At 35.2% G+C, this 12,951-nt stretch overlaps 1 protein-coding gene across 23 annotated transcripts in view; it reads left to right on the forward strand.

Moving 5' to 3' along the window:
- Positions 1 to 12,951, forward strand: part of SEC31A (SEC31 homolog A, COPII coat complex component) — a 67,533-nt gene that overhangs the window by 11,827 nt on the left and 42,755 nt on the right. For 22 of the 23 annotated variants that reach the window (XM_068542736.1, XM_068542744.1, XM_068542748.1 and 19 more), the window contains exons 3-7: positions 262 to 385; positions 2,005 to 2,203; positions 3,943 to 4,038; positions 5,309 to 5,449; positions 6,785 to 6,927. In XM_068542736.1, coding sequence (XP_068398837.1) covers positions 262 to 385; positions 2,005 to 2,203; positions 3,943 to 4,038; positions 5,309 to 5,449; positions 6,785 to 6,927 — 703 coding nt within the window. The remainder of the gene's footprint in view (positions 1 to 261; positions 386 to 2,004; positions 2,204 to 3,942; positions 4,039 to 5,308; positions 5,450 to 6,784; positions 6,928 to 12,951) is intronic. The other variant, XM_068542750.1, reaches the window with a different exon arrangement.

Below are 12,951 nucleotides of genomic sequence, written 5' to 3' on the forward strand. Positions count from 1 at the left end.
TTTTTACAGAGAGGTTTTAAAATATCTATAGGCTTAAAAAATTATCTTCACTACCCATTCGGACAAACATTTCTGAGCCTTGCATCGGAATCTTATTGCTATAGTAATTTAAGCATCTGCTCAGTGGTATATGTGCTGAGGTTTCAGCCACTAGTGCAGCATTCATGAGTGAGATAATTGAAAAGTATGCATTATTTTGTATGGTTTTCTCTGAGTCTTTTATTTTTGCATGTGTAGTTACCATGAATGTATTTTCTGTAGGAACATCTGCTCAACAATTGGATGCAACATTTAGTACCAGTGCTTCTCTTGAGATATTTGAATTAGACCTTTCTGATCCATCCTTGGATATGAAATCTTGTGCCACTTTCTCTTCTTCTCACAGGTATGAGATTCAACCTTAAATTCACATGATTATTCAGTTATATGTTGTGGTTGATGCCTAGTGTGTCTACAAATGTTCCATTATTAGAAACTGTAAGGAATACTATCAATGACATGAAATATTTTGTGAAAAAATATATGAGTGCATTTCTACGGAAGTAAAAGGAGTGTCTATTTTATTGAATTTTTTACTACTGTGTAGGATAGGAAGGAGAGGCTCTAGTTTCTAGTATTTTTTTCTTATGATATAGTAGAGTTACTTTATTTTATCTTCTTTATCTCACCTGTTTACAAAAAGTAGGTACGACTAAAAAAGGAGTAGTTGGATGAATATTAAGCTGTTAAGGGGCTTCCCTGGTGGCGCAGTGGTTGAGAATCTGCCTGCCAATGCAGGGAACACAGGGTTCAAGCCCTGGTCTGGGAAGATCCCACATGCTGCGGAGCAACTAGGCCCGTGAGCCACAATTACTGAGCCTGCGCGTCTGGAGCCTGTGCTCCGCAACAAGAGAGGCCACGATAGTGAGAGGTCCGCGCACCGCGATGAAGAGTGGCCCCCGCTTGCCGCAACTAGAGAAAGCCCTCGCACAGAAACGAAGACCCAACACAGCCATGAATAAATAAACCCAAAAAGTTTAAAAAAAAAAGAAGTTAGAAAAACTTTAAAAAAAAAAAAAAAAAAGATGAGATGTTAATAGTGATTTTCCCTGAATGGAGGTTGTTTTTTTTCCCCTTGTACTTATCTGTATTTAAAAATACATTTCACAGAGAATTTTATTGACATGATTTCTGATACAATAGGTGTTTAGATCACCTTTCCAAGTACTTAAGCTGTACTATAATGCAGAGAAGGACACTTTCCTTTGAGTAGTAAAATATGCTTTATTGCCTTAATAGCTTGGCAAATTTTGGTGAAGAGTTTTGCCTTAGCTAACAATACAGTTCAAATGATGGAGTCTCATGGGACCTCCCATAGTCTTCCAAGCCCTCCCACTGTGATGGGAACCCCAGATACCTTTCGTCTAGCAGTTTTTCTCCTCACCACCATTTGTCTTGTATATCTCCACGCTGCCACCATGCCAAACCGTAATCTTTTATTCTCCACCAATGGGGTACTTGTCATAATAGACATAATTTTGATGTCACTTTTCTACTCTCAGAATACATTATTTTTCTTAGAAAATTTCAGATGACTCCCTTAACTCCTTTACTATTTAACAGGTAATTTGTCAGTGAGTACTTGTGTAGTCAAGTAAAATCAGGGAGGTGGTTGATTAGCTCTATTTTATAAATGAACCAAAGTAACTGGCTTAGGGTCTCACAGATTCTAAATGGTAAAACCATTCTTAAGCTCATATCTTTTGACACACAAATCAAGTGTACTTTGTCGTATTAGCTCTACAAAAGAGTTTTTATACTCTTTAAGATTATAAAATGAAACATGTATGTATGGGTATAAATAAAAACTAAAATGCCATTTCACCAAGTTATGCAGTTACCAGAAATAGAGGAGAAGCAGTGGTTTTGAAGTATTTATGAAAACAATTAAATGTATAATTTCAGATTCTTTTCTACATTTATTTGACTTCAAAAAAGAGTTATTTTGCTCATTTTCTCTTAAAGGTACCACAAGTTGATTTGGGGGCCTCATAAGATGGATTCCAAAGGAGATGTCTCTGGAGTTCTGATTGCAGGTGGTGAAAATGGAAATATTATTCTTTATGATCCTTCTAAAATTATAGCTGGTGATAAGGAAGTTGTGATTGCCCAGAATGACAAACATACTGGCCCAGTGAGAGCCTTGGATGTGAACATTTTCCAGGTTAGACTTTTGACATTTATTCTTAATTCTTGAGATAATGTGCTGCTTATTTTATGTAAGTATATGAATCTGCTGTGCCTCAGTCTTGGAACTGAAAGCTAAAACTGTGCCTGTGCAGATTGATGAGTGAGTGTGTTTGTTTGAAGAATGGAGGGTTCAAGGGCTTCCCTGGTAGTGCAGCGGTTGAACATCCGCCTGCCAATGCAGGGGACACGGGTTCAATCCCTGGTCCGGGAAGATCCCACATGCCTCGGAGCAGCTAAGCCCGTGCGCCACGACTGCTGACCCTGCACTCTAGAGCCCGCGAGCCACAACTGCTGAGCCCATGTGCCTAGATCCCGTGCTCTGCAACAAAGAGAAGCAACTGCAGTGAGAAGCCCACGCACCACAACAGAGAGTAGCCCCCACTCGCCGCAACTAGAGAAAGCCAGCGTGCAGCAACAAAGACCCAACATGGCCAAAAATAAATAAATAAATAAATTTTAAATAAATAAATAAATAAAGATCTTGAATTATTAGGATACTTGAGTATAACCAGAAAATGAATATTATCTTAAGAAAGTTTAAAATAGTTATTTTTCTTGTATTATAAATAGATACTTTGGGTATAGAAATGCAGAAACCCTAACTTCTTCATTTCTACGTCTACTCTTTAGATTAGATAGCTAATTCCTTTGTTAATTGGATTAAACAGCTGCTGATTTTTGGTTAGTGTCTTGTATCATAGGTGGCTACTACCAGAATTCCTCTGTTTTCATAGTTATATGTCAGTTGTTTATAGAAGTATTAATGAGAGTGAACAGTAAAGGATGAAGGTCAATATATGAACCTCATTATCTTCCTGTACTTCATATCACAATTTTAGGGTCTTTTTGACCCTAAAATTGTGCCACCGGAGCAAGATTGAACATAAATTAAATGTAACAAGATTGAGCATAAATGAAATGTAAATACGTGAGGACAAACATAGAAAACAAATTTATGGTTACCGAAGGGGAAAGGGCTAGGGGAGGGATAAATTAGGAGTTTGGGATTAGCAGATACAAACTACTATATATAAAATAGATAAACAATAAGGCACAGGGAACTATATTCAATATCCTGTAATAAACCATAATGGAAAAGAATATGAAAATATATGTGTATAACTGAATCACTTTGCTGTACACCAGAAACTAAAACAACTATATTTTTTTAATTGAAGTAAGTCAACTATACTTCAATAAAAGAAATTTTTTAATAAATAAATATGTGAGGATTTGAGACAAGAGATTTTACTAGCCCTATCTTGGTCCAGCTCCAGAGGCTGGCTTTGAGGTATCCTGAGATAGATGCCATTATTTTAGGAGTTGGCTATTTGTCTGAAGCAATAATTGGTGACTTATTTTTGTCTCCCACAATCAGGTCCCGTTCCAGAGATGCAAACCACAAGCAGTAATCCCCATACAGTTGCATGATTAAGAGTTTATCCATACATTTACTTTTTACTGTCTTGTATTAAAATGTCAGTAGATGTATTGTCTTTTTAGTTTAATAGAATTTTATAATGTTTCTTTAAAAAACTATATACATTTCAGATTGTTATGCATAGTTTTTAGGAATTCATGCATTTTGCTTTTTTAATTAGAAAAATTATATGCCTTAAAATAGATAGGTCTTTCCAGCCCTGAATTGGATTATTCTGAGTTCTCTTAATTATTTGTAAGTGCTATTTAGTTGTTAATTGTTTCTTATTACAGACTAATCTGGTGGCCTCTGGTGCTAATGAATCTGAAATCTACATTTGGGATTTAAACAATTTTGCGACTCCAATGACACCAGGAGCCAAAACGCAGGTATTACATTGATTTCAATGTAATCGAAAGAACCAAAATCAGTTTTTCTACACTTTGTTTTTTTCACACAAAATATATTTGTTTAAAATCAGTTTTTAAATGTCACTGATTTTCCTTCAACATAGTAAAGTATTAATAAATATGTTTCTTTAGAGCATCAGTGAGTCCTTCAACAGTAAATATTTATTTAGCACTTACCATCTGCCAGACACTGTTTGATCTACTAGACTTATGGTAGTAAATGAAATAGATGAGTCTTTAATAATTTTCTTAGATATAATATTTTATATAGTATAGTATTTTATATAATATGGTATTTTAACAATATCCAACCTTATAATAAAAATCATAGACTAGAGAGGAAACTTATTTTTTAAAAAAACACTCAACCTGTTTCTTATGTAATTCTAATAAGTTGAGAAAGAACAGTCCTCCCCCTGCCTCCTTGAGTTTCTTTATGTTGTATAGACCAGCGGTCCCCAACCTTTTTGGCACCAGGGACTGGTTTCACAGAAGACAGTTTTTCCACGGACTGGGGTGGGGGGATAGTTTCAGGATGATTCAAGTGCCTTATATTTATTGTGCATTTTATTTCTATTATTATTACATTGTAATATATAATGAAATAATTACACAACTCACCATAATGCTGACAGGAGGTGGAGCTCAGGCGGTAATGTGAGCAATGGGGAGCGGCTGTAAATACAGATCAGATGAAGCTTTGCTCATTCACCCGCCACTCACCTCCTGCTATGCGGCCTGGTTCCTAACAGGCCATGGACCGGTACCGGTCCGGGGGTTGGGGACCCCTGGTATGGACTACTCAATTTAAGTGGCCATTATAACGGGCCCTAACATTTTGGCAATCTGAAAGGTAGCATAATGATAGTGTGTGACCTACCATTTATTAAAGATAGTTTTCTAGGTCTAGGTTGTAACTTTTGCTCTGCCTAGATGTCTGTCATATTGACCAGCATCTACTTTGTGGTCTGTTATCTACCTTGGAGCAGTTGCAAAGTAAAGAAACAGTGCTTGGTTTGTAACAGGAGCTTAATAAATGCCTGGTGATAAACAAGGTAAAATACTTGAATTGGCATATACCTGAGCTTTAAACTCTATTACATAATGTTGAGAACTTAAAAATATAAAAATAAATTTTTGGAATGAATAGATCAGATTTTTAAGTAATCTAGTTTTTAAAAAGAATTAGATTTTGTAGTTAAATTTGATTATTATTGAGAAATGGCTTTTAGTAGTTTATTCCTTATAGCCCCCAGAAGATATCAGCTGCATTGCATGGAACAGACAAGTTCAGCATATTTTGGCATCAGCCAATCCCAGTGGCCGGGCCACTGTGTGGGATCTTAGAAAAAATGAACCCATCATCAAAGTCAGTGATCATAGTAACAGGGTAAGTTTGTGATTGATTTGTGACAAACATGTTTTATTCCTGCTGTAGCTATTCCTATATAGTTTGTCAGAGTAGGCAACAAATCAAATTTCTATAAAGTCAAATGCTGTCTTTTTATGGACCGATCATGTTGGAATGAGAGGTTTTTTCCTTTGGGGAAAATAATAAAATTCCTACTAAACCACACTGGATATATTAATGATGAAGAAAAAGATTGGTTAATCAAGGGGGTTATTCTATGATATACTGGTTGTTTGCTTTGCTAGCTGTTCCAAAGCATTATAGCAACTTTTTAATTCATCTTTAGCTTTCTCAAGAATGTAAAAATTTTCCCTGCTAGTGATTTTATGACTATGAAGCTGTAGTTCCCAGACTCCTGGCTTCATCTTTTCTGATTAGGCACTGCTAAAGTGAGCTGATATTCTCCCACTTAACACAGAATATGCTGTTGTATAACACATTACATTTTCAGCTTTATAGATTCATTAATATTATGTCATCATGTGCTATAAAGTAATTTAGACACAGTTTAGGCCTTGTCTTGTTAATTTGTTTTTAATTACATTGTTTAGTTGGACATTTTAAAAAAACGAGTTTGCCTAAATCAGAGAATACATATATAATTTAAAAACAACAACAATAACCAAAAAAAACATTATTTACAAGAATGTTTTCTTCAGGGTATTATTTTTCAGTGAGTCAAAAGTTTTAAAACAAGTTCCAGTGGAATAAAGTGTACAATAAGCATTTCAGTCATCTTTTGGAATACTTAATAGGATCTGAACTTCCAGGTGGTTCTCAATAATAATGTTAACTTACCCATGTGAAAATTGAAATAGTAGTTGTTGCTTTAGACACTTTATCTTGATTTTTCTGATGAAATAGAGGAAAGATGTGAATTTTTTTGTCATTAAAATCTTATCTCTTTATTTTAATTTTTCTGAAAGTATTAAATTTTAAATTTATATAAAACTTTTCCCCTAGTTACAATTTTGACAGGAGAACTCATTCTTGGTATAGAATTATTCTGGCCCAGAATGATTTTGTGTATCAAAGGGTTGGCTGAATTGAAAACATTTAAACTTTTTATGTTTAATGCTACTGTTTATGAGTGTTTAATAGAATTTAATAGTTGTATAGGTTTTTTTAATAAACTGAAATTTTAAATAAATAAAAATAGATTAAAATAATGAATAAATAAATAAGAATTTTTTTTTAATAAGCCTGAGCTGATGTTTGGTACTCTTTGCTTTAACAAAGGCATATTCCTCATGTTCATTTTGGCTTTTCATAAAACAGTATAACTGATAAAATGTGAGCCTTAACTATGTACAGATGCATTGCTCTGGGTTGGCGTGGCATCCTGATGTTGCTACTCAGATGGTCCTTGCCTCTGAGGATGACAGGTTACCAGTGATCCAGATGTGGGATCTTCGCTTTGCCTCCTCTCCACTCCGTGTCCTGGAAAACCATGCCAGGTATCTTGCTGCTCTTCCAAAAAAACTTGATTTGTGTATTTTAAAAAATGTATTTACTTACTACTTCGAATTATCAGATAATTTTTTTTTTTTTTTTTTTTTTTACTTATTTAGTTAGTTAGTTATTTTTGGCTGCATTGGGTCTTCGTTGCTGTGCACGGGCTTCCTTTCTAGTTGTGGCAAGCAGGGGCTACTCTTTGTTGCGGTGCGCGGGCTTCTCATTGCGGTGGCTTCTTTTGTTGTGGAGCACAGGCTCTAGGTGCACGGGCTTCAGTAGTTGTGGCACGCGGGCTCAGTAGTTGTGGCTTGCGGGCTCTAGAGCGCAGACTCAGTAGTTGTGACGCACGGGCTTAGTTGCTCCGCGGCATGTGGAACCTTCCCGGAGCAGGGCTTGTACCTGTGTCCCCTGCATTGGCAGGTGGATTCTTAACCACTGAGCCACCAGGGAAGTCCCAGATAATTTTTTTAAATTAGGGAATCTACTTTGTCTCTGTCTTGTAAAAGTTAATGTAAATGGTTTATTTTTATTTTAAGCAATAGTCATCTGATTTTCTATACCAAAAAATGGTAACCAAATCATATCACAAAAACATGAAAATGTGTCAGTGGATTTTCCACTACTTATTTCAAGTAACAGTTAATAGATCAAAATTCTAGTATATCACAACATTTTGGGACAACTCATGACATTATACAGTTTGATCTTTATTTGGTTCATTATACTTATCAAGAGTCTTCCATAACATTAAATGTCAAGCAACAATTGAAAAGTTTGTTTTATTTCTGAGTGTTTATCTTAATTTAAAAAGCAAACATTTTTGAGAAATTAGGTGGTTCATTCTGCCTTTAATTTTAATAAATGTGTGGATGCTCTAAAAAAGGTATGAGAATTGTCTTGTGTTAGTTTTAGTAGCATGAAATTTAGTTTGTGGGAATTCGCTGCTGGTCCAGTGGTTAGGCGTCTGTGCTTTCACTGCAGGGGACATGGGTTCCATCCCTGGTTGGGGAACTAAGATCATGCAATCCTCGCGGCATGACCAAAAAAAAGAAAATTTAGTTTGTAATTGCGCACATTTCCTATCATTAATATTCAGGTACCCAGGGAGTTTATGCACATTTGTTCAATGTTTTTAAACGAGAAACAAATCCCTTTTAATGTTATAATACTTTCTAAGTACTTTGGGCTTTTTTCTTCCTTCCTATTTAGGGATATGCAAACTAAAACTTTAAATCCCTTCCCCCCCCCCGCCCCCCCCCCCATATAGTGGAATTACACACTTTGAGAAGTCTTAAGGTTTGTGACCTCTCCTTGAGCTTCTTATAAAGGAGAAAAGAGTCTGGTCAGAATGTAATCCTGTTTAGATATTATGCTTCAATAAGCTTTTTAGTAAAAGAAGGGATGATTCTGAGACGTTTTAATATTTTTCTCACGTTGGGTAAGGTTTTATTTATTCATTCAACACTTGCTTATTGAACACGTACTCTGTACCAAGCACTGTGCTAGGATTCAGTAATATAACAGACAAAAATCCCTGCCCTTTTATTACAGAGTATTGAGCAGAGTTCCCTGTGCTATACAGTAGGTCCTTGTTGGGTATCTGTTTTAAATATAGCAGTGTGTATATGTTAATCCCAAACTCGCAAATGTTAGCTTGATTTAGGCTCATAACAAACCTATGGTGTAAATACTATTATCCCATTTTACACATTGGAAATTGAAGCTTGGCAAGACTGATAAGCTTGGCTTAGGTCTCAAAACTAGTCAAGTGCTGACTTCCAACCCAAACTTCCTGATCCTAGTATCTATGGTCTTAACATTACATTCTGCTGCCAATTTTAAGAGTGGTCATAATTTAGCAAGACAGAATACCATACTGGGTGCCAGGAGCAAATCAACCTCACTAGTTCTCAATTTTCTCCCTCTAGTAAATGCAAGAGTTGGAGTATATTATGATTATAATATGATCTTTAAGGTCCCCTCAAGTTCTACAATTCAGTGATTTTTTTTAATACTTAGTAAGAACCTAAATGTTCCTTAACATGTGATATTAAATATGATATTGATTTCTTTAAAAGGCATTCTTGACATACCTTGAAATTTTTGACATGCATGATTAGATTCTAAAGAGCAGAGACAATAAAAGTTCATTATTGCTACAATTGGGCAAAGTTGAAAATTGCACATAAATGATAAATATTTTCAGTATGTAATTGTATTGTGATTATATAGGAGAATGTTCTTATCCCCGGAGATAAGTGTAGAAGTGACATGTCATAATAGCTGCATTTAACTCTCAAATGGTCAATATATATACGTAGAGAGAGAAAGAGAAAGACATAAAGTAAATGTGGCCAAATCAGTGAATCTAGGTGAGGAGTATAAGGGTGTATATCACACTATCCTTATAATTTTTACAAAGATTTTAATGCTTAAAAAATAAAATGTTGGAAACAAAAGGCATTCTTAAATAATTTGGGTCCTTTTCCTATAGCATATTTTCCTGATTCTGAGAGGACTTAGATTGTAAGAAATATCATCAAATTAAAAACAACTTTTGGGGAAAAGAAAAACAATATATACTTTGATGATAAAGTTTATCTGTATTTTAGAAATTGAAAAACAAACTGTATCTTAGAATTACTGTAATGTTTTCAGGAGAATTTAAGATTATTAATTTGTATGTTTTTGTTTTAAGAAATACACAAACGTAATTCTAGTTTCTAGTGTTTTTCTAGTCCCTGTTATCTACTAGCTGTATTTCTACCCTTTTCTAGTATCCGGTATGTAAATTGTAGTTTCTAGTATTTTTTTTTTTTTTAATTGAAGAATCCTTGCATCCCTGGGATAAATCCCACTTGATCGTGGTGTATGATTCTTTTAATGTGTTGTTGGATTCTGTTTGCTAGTATTTTGTTGAGGATTTTTGCATCTATATTCATCAGTGATATTGGTCTGTAATTTTCTTTTTTTGTAGTATCTTTGTCTGGTTTTGGTATCAGCGTGATGGTGGCCTCATAGAATGAGTTTGGGAGTGTTCCTTCCTCTGCAATTTTTTGGAAGAGTTTGAGAAGGATAGGTGTTAGCTCTTCTCTAAATGTTTGATAGAATTCACCTGTGAAGCCATCTGGTCCTGGACTTTTGTTTGTTGGAAGATTTTTAATCACAGTTTCAATTTCATTACTTGTGATTGGTCTGTTCATATTTTCTGTTTCTTCCTGGTTCAGTCTTGGAAGGTTATACCTTTCTAAAAATTTGTCCATTTCTTCCAGGTTGTCCATTTTATTGGCATAAAGTTGCTTGTAGTAGTCTCTTAGGATGCTTTGTATTTCTGCGGTGTCTGTTGTAACTTCTCCTTTTTCATTTCTGATTTTATTGATTTGAGTCCTCTCCCTCTTTTTCTTGATGAGTCTGGCTAATGGCTTATCAATTTTGTTTATCTTCTCAAAGAACCAACCTTTAGTTTTATTGATCTTTGCTATTGTTTTCTTTGTTTCTATTTCATTTATTTCTGCTCTGATCTTTATGATTTCTTTCCTTCTGCTAACTTTGGGTTTTGTTTGTTCTTCTTTCTCTAGTTTCTTTAGGTGTAAGGTTAGATTGTTTACTTGAGATTTTTCTTGTTTCTTGAGGTAGGCTTGTATAGCTATAAACTTCCCTCTTAGAACCGCTTTCGCTGCATCCCATAGGTTTTGGGTCGTCGTGTTTTCATTGTCATTTGTCTCTAGGTATTTTTTTATTTCCTCTTTGATTTCTTCAGTGATCTCTTGGTTATTTAGTAACGTATTGTTAAGCCTCCATGTGTTTGTCTTTTTTACGTTTTTTTCCCTGTAATTCATTTCTAATCTCATAGCGTTGTGGTCAGAAAAGATGCTTGATATGATTTCAATTTTCTTAAATTTACTGAGGCTTGATTTGTGACCCAAGATGTGATCTATCCTGGAGAATGTTCCGTGCGCACTTGAGAAGAACGTGTAATCTGCTGTTTTTGGATGGAATGTCCTATGTATATCAATTAAATCTATCTGGTCTATTGTGTCATTTAAAGCTTCTGTTTCCTTATTTATTTTCATTTTGGATGATCTGTCCATTGGTGTAAGTGAGGTGTTAAAGTCCCCCACTATGATTGTGTTACTGTCAATTTCCTCTTTTATAGCTGTTAGCAGTTGCCTTATGTATTGAGGTGCTCCTATGTTGGGTGCATATATATTTATAATTTTTATATCTTCTTCTTGGATTGATCCCTTGATCATTATGTAGTGTCCTTCCTTGTCTCTTGTAACATTCTTTATTTTAAAGTCTATTTTATCTGATATGAGTATAGCTACTCCAGCTTTCTTTTGATTTCCATTTGCATGGAATATCTTTTTCCATCCCCTCACTTTCAGTCTGTATGTGTCCCTAGGTCTAAAGTGGGTCTCTTGTAGACAGCATATATATGGGTCTTGTTTTTGTATCCATTCAGCCAGTCTGTGTCTTTTGGTTGGGGCATTTAATCCATTCACGTTTAAGGTAATTATCGATATGTATGTTCCTATGACCATTTTCTTAATTGTTTTGGGTTTGTTTTTGTAGGTCGTTTTCTTCTCTTGTGTTTCCCACTTAGAGAAGTTCCTTTAGCATTTGTTGTAGAGCTGGTTTGGTGGTGCTGAATTCTCTTAGCTTTTGCTTCTCTGTAAAGCTTTTGATTTCTCCATCAAATCTAAATGAGATCCTTGCCGGGTAGAGTAATCTTGGTTGTAGGTTCTTCCCTTTCATCACTTTAAGTATATCATGCCACTCCCTTCTGGCTTGCAGAGTTTCTGCTGAGAAATCAGCTGTTAACCTTATGGGAGTTCCCTTGTATGTTATTTGTCGTTTTTCCCTTGCTGCTTTCAATAATTTTTCTTTGTCTTTAATTTTTGCCACTTTGCTTACTATGTGTCTCGGCGTGTTTCTCCTTGGGTTTATCCTGTATGGGACTCTCTGCGCTTCCTGGACTTGGGTGGCTATTTCCTTTCCCATGTTAGGGAAGTTTTCAACTATAATCTCTTCAAATATTTTCTCTGGTCCTTTCTCTCTCTCTTCACCTTCTGGGACCCCTATAATGCGAATGTTGTTGCGTTTAATGTTGTCCCAGAGGTCTCTTAGGCTGTCTTCATTTCTTTTCATTCTTTTTTCTTTAGTCTGTTCCGCAGCAGTGAATTCCACCATTCTGTCTTCCAGGTCGCTTATCCGTTCTTCTGCCTCAGTTATTCTGCTATTGATTCCTTCTAGTGTAGTTTTCATTTCAGTTATTGTATTGGTCATCTCTGTTTGTTTGTTCTTTAATTCTTCTAGGTCTTTGTTAATCATTTCTTGCATCTTCTCAATCTTTGCCTCCATTCTTATTCCACCGTCCTGGATCATCTTCACTATCATTATTCTGAATTCTTTTTCTGGAAGGTTGCCTATCTCCACTTCATTAGTTGTTTTTCTGGGGTTTTTTCTTGTTCCTTCATCTGGTACATAGCCCTCTGCCTTTTCATCTTGTCTATCTTTCTGTAACTGTGGTTTTTGGTCCACAGGCTGCAGGATTGTAGTTTTTCTTGCTTCTGCTGTCTGCCCTCTGGTGGTTGAGGCTATCTAAGAGGCTTGATGGGAGGCTCTGGTCTAGTATTTTTCTTCATGGTCTGGTAATGTTAACTTTCCTTCTTTCATCTCTAAACAGCAGAGGCATGAATGTAGAAAAAACAAACTATTATATAGCACTTTTTTCTGGATGGTGGGATAGAGAGGTTTTTTATTTTTACAGGGGATGCTAATCTGAATTTTCAAAATATCTACTGAAAATACTACTTTGTTTATACTTAGTATAAAAAATCCAAAGGATATTAAAACACAAAAATAATTATAAAATCAAATCTTTAGTATTTAGATCTATAATATTTCTTTGTGAGACAAATTTAAAATGTTTCCTTTTAGTTTAAAAAAACTCATGTAATAGGAGAACTACTCCAGTAATGGAAAGTAGAAAGTTAGTAAGCAAAGAGTAGAAAACATGAAAT

Source organism: Eschrichtius robustus, chromosome 4 (genome assembly GCF_028021215.1).
Source record: "Eschrichtius robustus isolate mEscRob2 chromosome 4, mEscRob2.pri, whole genome shotgun sequence".
NCBI lineage: Eukaryota > Metazoa > Chordata > Mammalia > Artiodactyla > Eschrichtiidae > Eschrichtius > Eschrichtius robustus.